Source organism: Petaurus breviceps, unplaced genomic scaffold (genome assembly GCF_028583685.1).
Source record: "Petaurus breviceps papuanus isolate PSGF00001 unplaced genomic scaffold, PetGlider_PUasm1.0 129, whole genome shotgun sequence".
NCBI classification, from domain to species: domain Eukaryota; kingdom Metazoa; phylum Chordata; class Mammalia; order Diprotodontia; family Petauridae; genus Petaurus; species Petaurus breviceps.
Genome location: NW_027185665.1, coordinates 746,439 through 761,361, shown reverse-complemented (window position 1 = coordinate 761,361; position 14,923 = coordinate 746,439). Strand labels below are relative to the sequence as shown.

General features: G+C 40.2%; 1 protein-coding gene across 1 annotated transcript in view; it reads right to left on the bottom strand.

Moving 5' to 3' along the window:
• The window catches only part of LOC138173525 (A disintegrin and metalloproteinase with thrombospondin motifs 12-like), a 594,307-nt gene that overhangs the window by 176,647 nt on the left and 402,737 nt on the right, over positions 1-14,923 (bottom strand). Inside the window, exon 11 of the mRNA XM_069103549.1 lies at positions 11,726-11,859. Within this exon, the coding sequence (XP_068959650.1) occupies positions 11,726-11,859 (134 nt within the window). The remainder of the gene's footprint in view (positions 1-11,725; positions 11,860-14,923) is intronic.

Below are 14,923 nucleotides of genomic sequence, written 5' to 3'. Positions count from 1 at the left end.
GTATATATTTGTATCTTTAACTTTATATTTATGCTTTTTGTTGTTGTTATTGTTATTTATTTCAGTTGTGTCCAACTCTTTTTTTTTTTTTAAAGCAATTGGGGTTAAGTAACTTGCTCAAGGTTATATGACCAGTTATTTCTGGGTGTGGTGCTGAGTATCTGAGCTTGGATTTGATCCAGGTCATCCCAACACTGGAACCGGTGCTCTTACTCTCTGAGCCACCTGGCCGCCCCTAAGCAATTGGGGTTAAGTAACTTGCTCAAGGTTACACGGCCAGGTGTTTCTGGGTAGGTGCTAAGTGTCTGAGCCTGGGATTTGATCTCCAGGTCTTCTCAACACTGGAGCCGGTGCTCTTACTCGCTGTGCTACCTGGCACCCCATGTCCAACTCTTTGTGGCCTGCTTTGGGGGAGAGGGGGTTTCTTGGCAGAGATACTCGAGTGATTTGCCATTTCCTTCTCTAGCTCATTTTATAGATGAGGAAAACTGTTGTAAACAGGGTTAAGTTACTTGCTCAGGGTCATATAGTTAGTAAGTGTCTGAAATCGGGTTTGAACTCACAAAAGGGAGTTGACTCCAAGTATAGCAGTCTATCCACTGTGCTACCTAGCTGCCCCCTCCCCTTTCCACACACACATGTATACACACACACACACATATATATATATACACATATATATGTGCATATATATAGTTATAATATAGATATGAAGAGATGATGGATAGATATAGTAAACACCTTGCCATAGATATTGCTTCATTTTTTATATCTCTAGTTCCTAGCATAGTGTCTGGTACACAGTAGGTGTTCAATAAATACTCACTGATTGATCAACTGAGGCAAAATTATCAACAGTCTGGTTCCCCAGTAATTATCATCTAATTGGAGGAATGGCTCCAAAAACATATTGTACCAGATGGTATTATGAATAGGCCATAGGCATTCATTCTGAAGGAGACCTCAGGAATCCTTTGGCACACCCACTTCATTTTGAAGATGAGCAAACCATAGCTCACAGAGGCAGTGACTTGCCTGAGGTTGCACAGTTAGTAAGTAGTAGAACTACATATGAACCTAACCATTCAGATTCCAAATCTTTCCACTACATGGTGTTACCTTAGCTTGCCCCAGGTGGCTTCCTTAGACCTCCTGCTTCCTGTAACCTGCCACGTAATCACAGAACCAAATAACAACATTGGAGGATGTATGTCCATCATATGTCCAAATAATGTGCATTATGGATGTTCTTCCTTTGTCTTAATCATCAAATATTAATTGAATGCTGACTATGTGCCAGGCACTTTGTTAGGATCTGGGGACACAAAGACAAAGCAATCCCTGCTCTTGAGAAGGTTCAAATGCTCCCTCTCTGGTGGCAACCCCCACCCCACCCCCCAAAATCTGACTTGCTTTAGCAGTTATATTTATTGTTTTCTTGGCCTTCCTTACTTCACCTTCCAATCAGTTCATATATGACTTCTGAAGGGAGCATTTTCCGAGCTCTTTCTTTTTTTATATATGTACATATATATATATATATGTACATATATATATATATATAATTTGAATATTTGATTTTAAAACTTTCAATTCCAGATTCATTCCCTTCATTCCCCATCACCCACCCCCACTGGGAAGACAAGCAGTTCAGTATAGGTTGTACATGTGTGGTTAATGCAAAACAACAACATAGTAGATATATTTTAAAAGACTGACTACACTTTCCTCCCTCCCATCCCACCTCCCACCCACTCCACTCTCCATCCTGATCCCATCCCTTTTCAAAAGTGGGTGCTTCCAACTTCCCTCCCCCCAAGCCTGCCCTCTCTTCCATCATTCCCCCTCTCATCCCCTTCACCCCCTATTCTCCTGGAGGGTAACATACCCTTTTTAGTGTGTATTTCACTCCCTCCTCAAGCCAGATTCAATGGGAATAAGGTTGACGCATTCCCTTTTACCTTCCTATTCTTCCCTTCTGTTGTAACCATTTTCCCTAGCCTCTTCTGTATGAGATAGTTTACCCCAATCTGTCTCTCCCCATCTCCTCTCATTATATTCCTCTCACCTCTTAATTTCACCTTTTAAGTATCATCCCTTCCTGTTAAATTGGTCCTGTGCCCTCTATCTATGTATACCTGTAAACATATATACACACATTCACATATGTATTCATATGCCCATATACCCTCATATATAGACACACACACACACACACACACATATATATATATATATATATATATATTTCTAATCCCTTCAACTACTGAGAAAAGTTTCATAAGTTACAATTACTGTTTTTCCATGTAGGAATGTTAATGGTTCAACTTTGATCAGTTCCTTATGATTTCTTTTCCCTGTTTACCTTCTCATGCTTCTCTTGATTCTTATATCTGAATGTCAAATTTTCTATTCGACTCTGTTTTATTTCAGCAAGAATGCTTGAAAGTCCTCTATTCCACTGAATGACCATATTTTACCCTGAAACATGATACTCAGTTTTGCTGGGTAGGTGACTCTTGGTTTTAATCCCAGCTCCTTTGCCCTCCAGAATATCACATTCCAAGCCCATCGATCCCTCAGTGTAGAAGCTGGCAGATCCTGGGTTATCCTGATTGTGTTTCCACAATATTAAAATTGTTTCCTCCTGGCTGTTTGTAATATTCTCTCTTTAATCTGAGAATTCCGGAACCTGGCTATAATATTCCTAGGAGTTTTCTTTTTGGGATCTTTTTTCAGGAGGTGATCAGTGGATTCTTTCAACCTCTATTTTGCCCTCTGGTTCTAAAACATCAGGGCAGTTTTCTTTGAGAACTTCCTAGAGGATGATTTCTAGGTTCTTACTTTGGTCATGGCTTTCAGGTAGTCCAATAATTTTTAAATTATCTCTCCTGGATCTATTTTCCAGGTCAGTGGTTTTTCCCATGAGATATTTCCCATTGCCTTCTATTCTTTCATTTGTTTGGATCTGTTTAACAGCATCTTGATTTCTCATAAAGTCATTAGCTTCCATTTGCTCCAATCTAATTCTGAAGCAATGATTCTTCTCATTGAGCTTTTGAGATTCTTTTTCTATCTGGCAAATTCAGCTTTTTAAGGCATTCTTCTCCTCATTGCCTTTTTGAGCCTCCTTTGCCATTTGAGTCAGTCTGTTTTTTAAGGTGTGATTTTCCTCAGTCAGGCTGTTGACTCTCATTTCATAATTTTCTTGCATTGTTCTCATTTCTCTTCCCAGTTTTTCCTCCACTCCTCTTATCTGCTTCTTAAGGTCCTCTATGGCCTGTAACCAGCTCGTATTTTCCTTTGAAGCTTTTGGTGCAGGAGTTCTGACTTCACTGTTTTTCTCCTGTTCCATGCCTTGCTCCTTCTTCTCCCCAAAATAGGAGTATAATGTTGGAATCTTCAGTCTGCTTTGTTTCTTTTGCCTGCTCATTTTGCCACTCATTTACTTGACTTTTGGGCTTTTTGCCACTGTAGGACTCTGACACCAGACAGGGGAGCTTTCATCCCAAATGCTGGGGTTTTCTCAGCTGCCGGAGGTATTAGAAGGGTGCCGTCTCTGAAGTCTCCACATGCTCTGGCAAGCTGCACACACACCCCAGGACCTCCACCCTAGACTGCAATCCAGATCCAAGCAGGTTGAAGCAAGAGCGATTACCCCTCAGACTGGTGCTTGGTCCCCCTACACTCTGCAGGCCAGTAGATGAAGCTGCCACATGGGGCTGGCTGGCTGTGCTGGCAGCTCAGTGGCTTCTCGCCCCAGGGGTAAAAGCCACGCACTCCCACTTACTGGTCCCAAAGTCCAGACTGCACTGGCCTCTTTCCTTGTCCTCATTTTTGTGTTGATGAATCTGGAAACTGCCACAGCTGCTGCTGTTCTAGAGTCGCTCTGGCTGTGGTTGGTCAAGCTCGCCCTGGGGCTAAAGGCTAGGTGTGTTGCTGGGCTCGGCTTCCAGAGCACTGCGCTGGATTCCTGCCGGCCTGCTGGGCTATCCTCAGTGGGAGGTTAGCTTCTCTGTGTCATTTCGTGGGTTCTGCAGCTTCAAAGTTTGTTTAGAGTACCCTTTTTACATGGATTGGGGAAGGTGGAAGCTGGAGCCTCGGGAAAGTTGTGCTTCTACTCCTCTGAGCTCTTTCTTATTTGTTTCAGGAAAAGAATTGGGGTGAGTGACCAAATGGTTTTAGAATGACTGTTGCCAAGTGTGACTATATTTGTGGAATTATTTTTCCTGACTATGTAACCACTACTGTCCATTTTAAAGACTTCTTTCCTCCCTCCGTCCCTCCCTCCGTCCCTCCCTTCCTTCCTCCCTCCCTCCCTTCTTCCTTCCTTTCTTCCTTCCTTCCTTCCTTCCTTCCTTCCTTCCTTCCTTCCTTCCTTCCTTCCTTCCTTCCTTCCTTTCTTCCTTCCTTCCTTCCTTCCTTCCTTCCTTCCTTTCTTCCTTCCTTCCTTCCTTTCTTCCTCCCTCCCTTCCTTTCTTGTGGCCAAGCTTCTAAATGGAGTGCAGCCAAGTCAACCATCCTCTACAGAACAATGGAGCTCAGAAGTACTAAGCTTTAGGCTCATCACATGATTGACTTTCATCCATGTCCTCTGGGAAGAATTTTGCAGTGATACGGTCCCAGAAATAGGTAAGAGACATAAATACGTAAGTAAATAAAGGATGGTGGGGGCATGGAAGGGGGCAGCTTCTAGTTAGGATTAGAGAAGAAGCATCTACAAATGGGGCAATGGCTCTTACATCCTAATTAGAGATGTCCCTGAAACACTGCAATCTGCATGGTTAAAAAAGATATTTCTAATCGCCAAAGAAAGATATTCTTTTTTTTTTTTAAAGCAATTGGGGTTAAGTAACTTGCTCAAGGTTACGCAGCCAGTGATTTCTGGGTGTGGTGCTAAGTATCTGAGCCCGGATTCGATCCCCCAGGTCATCCCAACACTGGAGCCAGTGCTCTTACTTGCTGAGCCACCTGGCTGCCCCTGAAAGAAAGATATTCTTAATCCTGTTCATCAAGAATGGAAGAAAAGAAATTGTCTATATGTGGCCATTTAATGGATGTGAGTGAAAAAAATGTCAAACATTTAAAAGTGATGTGATCATCCCAAGAGTGGGCACCATAATAATAAGCTGATCTTTAAAAATCACATTCCCACTGTCCTTCATTCATTCAAAAATTTAGAATAAGTCAGGGAAACAGCACGAAAAGAAGCCTTCTGATTGATTTTAAAGTATTCTTTTTCATACTGTGCCCAGATCCCAGGCAGATTTAATATTTTAAGAAAAAATAAAAGTTAAAACAAGAAAAATAACCACCCTGTAGTAGGAAGGTAACTGAGTTTTCATCAGAAGGCCTGGGCTTAAGCTCTGCCCCTAACTGGCTGGGTTGCATGGAGTAAATCACTTTCCCTAACCTGACCTCAGTTCCCTTATCTGGAAAATGATCTCTAATGTTCTTTCTATCTATAATGTTCTAGGATTTTATAGGGGACCCTTTGAATGAATGGTCAAATTTCCATAGTAAAAAAAAATTAAGTAGAGTTTGTGTCAATTGATACCAAGGGAGAAAATATATTATTTTGACTCATATCTCATTAAATTTTCCCTCCCTTTCACTGTGCCCACTATGAAAATGAGTTAATCAGGTGTTATACTTTTTTTTTTAATACTGCTAAAATGTGTTAAGAGTTGAAAGTGAAAGAGGATCTGGAGTCATGAGGTCCAAATTTGATTCCTGACTCTAATGTTCCTGATGCAGAGGACTGACTGCTGGATTTGAAGTTTAGAAAGCTTATGACTTTAATTTGCTAGCTGTGTATAACCATGCCTAAATAGCTTAACCCTCTGAAACTCAGCTTCCTCATCTAGGACAATAGAGTTAAAGTTAAAACAGAGTTAGAGTTAAAAGGGGGCTTCAGAGATCATCTACTACTTATCTTTAACAGAGAAGGAAAATGAGGCTCAAGAAGTTTAAATGACTTGCCCAACGTAACATGGCTAGATGGAATTTGAACCATAATCCTCTGATTTCAAATTCAGTGCTCTTTTCAATATATCACACTATCTCCCTATAAAATGAGAATAATATTTTTTCACTGTGAATATTCCATAGGACTGTTGAAAACAGAACACCTTGGAAACCTCAGAATACCCTCTAAATGTGATCTATTATGTTCTCACTTTGAATAGACCAAGAGTACCACAGGGGGGGGGAAAGGGGATACTTCATATTATCAATATTTTGTCTTGTGTTCAGCTATATGGATCCAAAAGGGCATGGGTCTCTTATCACCAGAGTAAGAGATGGATTTGCTACTGCCACCAAATCATTATATTATGACCATTCCCCAATGGATGGTAATTCCCACACTGGAAATTTTACTTCGTGTGTATTTTGAATGCTTTATACATATAATTTCCACTAAAAGATGATATATTTATATATTATGAGGGCATGAACTGTTTCATTCTTTCTTTATAAGCCCACAGTAGAGCCTAGTCAAGTCAACCAGCATTTATTGTCTACTATGTGCCAGGCATTGTGCTAAGCACTAAAGAGAAAGGCAAAAGAGGGGAAGAAAATAAGCATTTACAAACCACCTACTATGTGCCAGACATTGTGCTAAAGACTTGACAAATATTATCTCATTTCATTCTCCTAACAATCCTGGGAGGTTGGTGCTATTAAGATCCCCATTTAACGGGATCACAGCCTTGTTGTGCCTAGGGTCACACAGCTAATAAGTGTTTAAGGCCAGATATAAACCCAGGTCTTCCTGACTCTGGGCCCTACACTCTGTCTACTGAACCACCTAGGGGCCTCTTAATACAATCCCTGCTCTCAAGTCACTTGTCCAATGGAAGAGATAATATACAAACAACTATGTACAAATAAAATATATATGTGATAAATTGGAGATAATGTGTTTTATAGACATCTTAAACTCAGCATCTCCAAAACTGAACTAATTTTCTTCTCCATCTGTTCCCTCAACCTTCTCAGCTTCCTAATTTGACTATTGCTGTGTAGGACACCACCCTCTCACTTGCCCAGGCTCCCAACTTTCCTTTCTTCCTCACCTTGCAAATCCAAGCTGTCACCACACCCCATCATTTTTGCCTTAGCAACATCACTTGTGTACCTCCTCCTCTGCCCTGCCACTGCCCTATCCTAGCCCAGGGCCTCATCATTACCCTATGCCTGAATGGTTTCAATAGCCTGTTGGTTGGTTGTTCTGCCTCAAGTCTCTCCTCACTCTAGTCCATTGAGCTCCCTAAAGTGCAAGTCTGACCACACATAATGAGGATCGAAAGATCTTCCCTGCCCCTTGGCCCCTTGATAGGCTTAAGTCAATCTGAGATTTCCCTGATTTGAAAATATACTCTTCCCCCTAACAGGCTGAATATGGTCACATGGAGCCTGTGGTGGGAGGCTTGTTTTTCAGCAATGCCCACACCTTGATACTTTGTGATTGGGCAGTGGGTCAAGAGGGTTGTGACATTCTCTGACCTAAGAGAAGGCTATATATACCCTGGTGTGAGGTTTTGCTTTGGGGCTCACTTTGAGAAGAGTTGTGTGATTTGGCCAGATGAGACTGGGCAGCCGTTGAGCCCCCTGGCTTTGAAAGCCCAGATGTTGATCCTTCCCTCTCTGGTAACTGACTAGGTATGAATGTAATGGTCAGACAGCTGGATGCCCTGTCTGCTAAATTGTGTTATTGTCTATTGTAACTTCTGTTTGTATTCTCTGAAGTTCAGGGTGCTGACTTTTTCCCCTGAACTAGGTAAATGATATACCTTGTTTCCCCGATAATAAGACACTGTCTTATTATTTTTTTGGACAGAAAAACACCAGAGGGCTTATTTTCAGGGGAGGGCTTATTTTAATGAACATTGACAGCAATTTTAATAAACAGGTAAATGTGAACAAAAAAATGTACCTTTATTCAATAAGCAAATCACTGGGGAAGAACAGGATGACGTGCTCACTGCTGCAGCTCTGATTGGATGCAGCTTGGAGCGCGGCGTGCGTTTCACGGTGGGGGGGGGACGGTGCATACAGAGGGTACCATAATGTAGCGTGTAGCGCAGGGGATCACCTTCACTACAGTAGCAATCTCAATAGGGCTTATTTTCGGGGGAGGGCTTATTTTAGAGGAATCTTACACAGTAAGGGGAGGGCTTATTTTCGGGATAGGTCTTATTATAGGGGAAATACGGTGTGTGTGATTGATTAAAGTAAGATTGTTAACCCATTTTGAGTTGCTTTCCTTTAGAAAAGCAAATCTAAGAACCTTGTTTGGCTAGCAGTCATTGTGGGTATGCCAGGGCGCTTGCTGCTACACCATGTCACCTTCCTGATGTTGTTGTTAAGGCATCTCTGATTCTCCATGACCCCAGTTGGGATTTTCTTGGCAGAGATACTGGAGTGGTTTGCCATTTCCTTCTCCAGCTCATTTTACAGATGAAGAAATGGAGGCAAACAGGCTTAAGTGACTTGCCCAGGGTCCCAAAGCTAATAAGTGTCTGAGACCATATTTGAATTTAGGGAGATGAGTATTCCTTACTCCAGGTCCAGTACTCTACCTATTATGCCACCTAGCTACTTCCTATCTCTCCCCTTCTCCCATTAAGGGAAGGCACTAGGGCTGAGGGTGGATGGGGAGAGGATAAGAAATGCCTCTTCCATTGGTAGGCATTTTAGTAGAGTTCTGAAGGAACATAGGAGACAGAGGGGAGGATGGGGAGCTTATGAGACATGAAGGACAGTCCTTTTTACAGAGTTAGGAGATGGAGTATCACATGGTAGGAACAGCAAGCAGACCAGTGGTTCTAGATCACAGAGTATATCGAGGAGAGTAAGATATAAGGAGCCTGGCAAGGTAAGGAGGGCTTTAAATGCCAAAGAGAGAATTTTATATTTTATCCATAAGGTATTAGGGAACTAGGGTCATGATTATGTGATAGAGAGAAAGGAGTTGAATATGAAAGATGTTGTGAACATAGAAATAATAAAATTTGATAACACATTGCATATGTGGTATGAGTGCAAGTGAGAAAGTAAAGTCATGTACCTTGGTGATTGGGAAGATGATGGTAATAGGAAAGATGGAAAGAAGGAAGGATTTGTTCTTTTAAGGGGCAGGGAGACAGTAAGTTTTAGATGTGTTAAGTTGGAGATGTCTTTGGGATACACAATCTGAGACACTCAAAAAGTGATTCTGGATTGTAGACAGGGGAGTTTCATTCTCCATCCTCACCCCTTAACCTCCAAACCTCCACTCCCTTTACCTTTCCCCCCTCCACTCCCTCATTATCTCTCCTTTTTTTCTTTTTCCTCCTCCTCCCCTTCTTTCTGTCTCTTTCCCATTTCCTCTCCTTCTCCTTCCCCTATATGTATGTGTATGCACACATACAGTACACATACATATATGTATGCATGTGTATAACATGGCATTCCCAAACTTTTGGGACTCCATGTATATGTGTGACTACATGTATATAGCTGTACATATGTATGTGTCTATATTTACAAAGCACGTTTATGTGTGTATATATACACATACATACACATATATGTCTGAGAATAGATGATAGCTGCTCCCATGGGAGCTGATGAGATGATCAAGCAATATAGGACCAAAAGAAAGTAGAAGAGGGCTAAGGATATAGCTTTTGGAAGCACCAGCATTTAGTAGATGTGACATGGATGAAGATCTAGCAAAAGAGATTGAGAAGGAACAGTCAGGTAGGAGGAAAACCAGGAGAGAACAGTGTACAATAACCGACAGAGGAGAGAGTATCTGGGAGATGATTGTGATTAGTGGAGTGCAAAACTGCAAAGAGGCTAAGAAGAATTGGGATTAAGAAAAGCTTATTAGAATTGGTAATTAAGAGGATGTTGGTCACTTTAGAGAGAGCAATTTCAGTTAAAATGTTGGAAATCATATTGTAGAGGATATAGAATAAAGTGAGAAGAGGTTTATGACTTTCAAGAAGTTTAGCTAAAAAGAGGACAAGAGAGAGGACAGTGGCTAACAGGAATGGGAGGCTGGATCTAGCTTGTTTTTTTAAGGACAGATGAGATATCGGTAGATTTGAAGGCAACATGGAAGAAGAGAGTGGATAGGGAGAGACTGAAGGGGAGGGATAGGGAGGGAGATAGACAGACAGACACAGAGACAGAGAGAGACAGGCAGAGATGGAAAGTCAGAATGATAGATGGGGGAGATCAGTTGGACTGCACAAGAGGTGATATGATAAAGACTACATGTTTACTTTGATAAAGAGAAGGGCCACTTCTTCATGTGAAAAAAGTAATGATGGAGAAGATGGAGAAGAAGAAGGAAATGTTTGATAGGAGAAGGAAATGTAAAAGAAGAAACTTTTATTGAATGGCCTCATTATTTTTCAGTGCCATATGAGACAAGGACTTCAGCTGAGAGGGAGGGCAGAAGGAATGCCCTAGGAAGCTTTAGGAGTGATGAAAAGGTTTGAAATAGCAGCTGTGGTGAATGTGGCCTGTTCCGCCACATGGCGTTTTTAATAAAGGGTCCATTCTAAAATTATTACTTGGGTCTTGTTTACATTAATCAAGGTACGGTAGTACAGGACAAGTGACATTCTTTCTGAATCTGAAAAAACTCAAAGAGCTAACAAGCCATGTTATGTATTGAGGCAGAGAAGGGTGGGGAGTTACCATACTAGGAGCTCCTACTGGCTAAATTACATATTTTCCACATAATGTCAATTACTTGCCTAGCTTACCTCACAGAGTTGTAAGAATTAAATGAGATAATGAATGTGCAAATGATTTGAAAAGATGAAAATATTATACAAGTATAAAATTGTATGATTAACCTTGGTTTTATCTCATATCTTACTTCATTGACAAAGTAAACAGAATTTTTTAAAAATACAAAATCTTAAATGTCATGGAAACTCTTTAAGTTGGGTTTGGGTTTCTGTAGCAGCAATCACACTGGTATACCCAGGATAACTGCTAACACAGGTTCTTAAATATGCTTTACTGGGAAAGATAGCTGTTCAAGGGGTCAGTAATCTTTTTAAATTACATTCATTAGTTCAGAGGAAAAATCAGTATCCTGAACTTCAAAGAAAATCCAAACAAATAAAATAGAGAAAATACAAGCAGAGAAATAAAGACAGGACTTCTGCCTGAGAAATTAGCACAGATCAACAGACAGATCCAACTATCTGATCAAGACAATATACATATACAATAACATACATAGTTACCAGAGAGAGAAGCACCAATATATGAGTTTTTCAAAGCAGGGGTGGGGTACTCCTTAGCCCAGCTACCCAGAGTCTTATCTGGTCAAATCACAAGAATACTCTTCCAAATGAGAGAGCCCCAAAGCAAAATGCTAACCTCAGCACCTATTGATAGGTGGGGAAGATCTTAAATCCCATTAACAATATAGTTCACCAAACATTTATCATTTAGATGCTAAGTTCCTTGATGGGAGAGGTCACACATCCCTTTTTCTGCAATCCCCTCTCCAATGGCTGGAATCTAGACCCACACCAAAGAAATGGTAAGTGCTCACAAAATGCTTTGACAATGAAGATTCTAGCAGTTCAAACTACTCAGCTTTTCAGTATTACTAATGAAAGTTATGAGGAGGCTCAAATGATTTTAATTCGGCTTAATCACTTTTATGATTGCACAAAGTTGGAGATTAAGGAAACATACCCAATACCTTACATATGCCATTAATACAGACATTTCTGCTGTTGCCTCCTTCAAAACAAGGTGTACCATCAATAACAGCATCTAGCATTTTCTCCGAAAATTGTCCATCGATGGGTCGGCAGTAGAGTTCACAGGGATATTCTGCAGTGGAAAAAAAAAATGAGAGACAGTTTCAAGTGAGCATTTTGATTAATATTAATGATCTCTCCAAAACTTTTTAAAATTTGTGACATCTGATCATCCTTTGATTTTGGAAGTCCTAAAAAGCATAAGAATCTCACTCCCAGGATAGTTGGGTGGTATAATGAAAAGACTGCCTGATTTGGAATCAAGAAGACCTAAATTCAAATACTGCCTCACATACTTAGTAGCTGTGTGACCCTGGACAAGTCACTTAATCTCTTTCAGCCTCAGTTTCCTTATCTATAAAATAGGGATAAAAATAGCATCTGCCTCACTGGGTTATAGTGAGGATCAAGTAAAATCATATATGGAAAGCACTATCTAAATGCAATCTAAGAACTATTTTTATTATTATTTATTGTTGTTGTTGTTATTAGTACATATATTTAGAAATGGTAGCATGGTAGTATCCTATACATCCTTAGGCATAAACAGGCACTGAGCAATACCTGCTTTTCAACACATTTGAAATAGGTGTGCATATCCTGTGTGTGCATGTATATGTACATACATGTACATACATGTGTGTACATATAATATATGAACATTATTTACATGTAAATGCAGTTTTATAAATCAGTATGTGGTTTACAGGGATCCATAGGTATCGTTTAGTGCCCCTTCCCCATTTCTATTTGAGTTTGACACCATTGACCTAGAGGTGCAAGAAAATAAATGACTTGCCTAGGATCACACAGTTAATATGTGTCAGAGATAGCACTTAAATCTAGGTCTTGCTGGCTCTAAGGTTACTCTCTATTTACAATTCCATACTGTGTTTTTTACTTTTTTACAGTATTTTAAATTTGCAGTGTGTCTGCATGTGTCTGCATGTGTGCACACATGTGTGTCTGTAGCATGTAATAAATACTGATTGACAGGGATGTTATGAGGTTCAAAGGAGATTATGTTTGTGTGTGAGCATGTACACACATAAACACTCACAAGACAGGCACTGTGTGAAGCACTGAGAATAAACACAAATATGATAAAAAAAAATCCTTATCTTCAAGGTGTTTACACTTTCCTGAGGAAAATAACATGTCGATGGGCACAGAAGGAGCACTAACAACTTGGGGAATCAGGAAAGGCACCTGAGGTAGGTATTATAGGCATTGTTATCCTCATTTAATGATTGAGAAAACAGAGGGCTCTTACATCTCAGAGAAGTGGAAATTGAACTCAGGTTGAAATGGACAAATAAAATGGACATGACAGCCAAGCCAATTATAATTTGATAGGAGTGTTTATTAACCGCAGTGATTGCCTCCCCAGTAGGGAAGATAGCCTCGAGTCTCCTAAAAGGTGCATTTTTATAGAATAATATGTTGTTAATAACAAAATGTGGTTCCAAGGAGGGGGGTGTCATTTCTAGTAAAGTCTTGGGTACCTAACAAGAACAGACTTGTATCTGGGCTAACAAGAACAGACTTGTGTCTGGGGTATGTTTCTAGCAACACACGTGAAAAGTTCCCTCACTATTATGCCTTATCAGATGGTTTCCAGGGACCCTGGTAGGGGCCCCTTCTGACAGGTTTAGGGGGCTTTGGTGTATAATTTCTGGTGAGCAGTTCACTCCCCCCTTTTTCTTGTTCATAGTTGAAACTCGGACTCAACTGAGTCCGGGGACATAGGTAGTGCAGAGGCCAAACAGCTTGATGGCTTGGATCCTTTTTCTAACATAGGTGGACAGGTAATTTATGACATGAACCTGGGGTCAAGGAGGGCACAGACATCAAAGGAGAGGGTGGGCTGCCCATGAGTCACATTTTTTGCAATTAGAGTCCCATTAATTGTATTAGTAAGAGTCCAAGAGTACAAGGTGGGAGCATAGGAGTTGGAATTGGCCAAAGGCAGGAAGGCCAGGAACAGGAGCATTAGGACAGTCTCTTAATCTTCAGTTGTAAGTCACCGGAGCGGTGAATTCAGACTTTTCTTCCAGCCACCTTAACAGCGAAGTGGTCTGGTACACTGCTCGGACTGCATCCTGGATGTCTCAGAGAGCTTGGAGGGACTTGAGAAGTAAATCATTAACAGTCATACATAACAGCATCCATCACCCAAAGTACAATAGGAGGTGGGGTACCAAACAGAATCTCAAAAAGGGGAATGAATTTTACACATAATCTTCAGTTACAAATATTAACACTTGCTTAGATGATGGAATAAGTACAAATTCAGATCAAAACAGTTCTCTTCTGCTTTACAACTTGTTACATCAATTTAGCAGTAAACATGTCTAGCTAGACTCAGGAATGGGTGGGAAACATTCCTTTCAAAGGAACCTCATGGGTAAATTGAGCCAGGAGGGATCCCATATCAGACAGAGGCTAAGATTGTCCCTTCGACCTTTACCAAATATAGACTTCCACATGTTAACAGAACAGGATCACATTCCTCTGAGTAGCTAGTGGCATTTTCTCTCAGATACTGATTTAATACAGACAACTATACCCAAATTCAAAATAAAATTTAGTTATGGTCCCATGTGCTTTTCACCCTAAACAACAAGCTTTACCAATCACAGCTCAGAGCCAGTTATAATTATTTCTATTCTCATGGAGCTGCAATAAGCAATAAAAATGTCAATGTAAGAAATTCCATTTATTATCTTTCCTTCTAAAATATAAAGCCAATTGATAAAAATCCCTTTCAATCTTTGCAAATTCTTAGCAAGTTAGGTTCATTTAACATCTATATGACTAAAAGAAGCTCCTTTCTTGGGCTGAATGACCTTGCCTGGAGATAGTTTCTAGGGGATTTGATAGTTTTACAACATAAGGAAAATTTATATTAATTCTAAGTAGGAGAGACTGATCTGAATGGGTAGAACTAGTCAGACAAGTTTTCATCCAGTTTCCTCTTTTCCACATACAGTAATCAATTAACAGTTTTAGATTTTACCTTTTTTTTAGATTTTATTTAAAATTTAAAATATTTAATTTTTTTTAGATTTTATTTAAAACAGTAACCCAAAATAGCTTAGTTAACAATCTTACAAGTTTGTTTGTTTTTTTTTAAA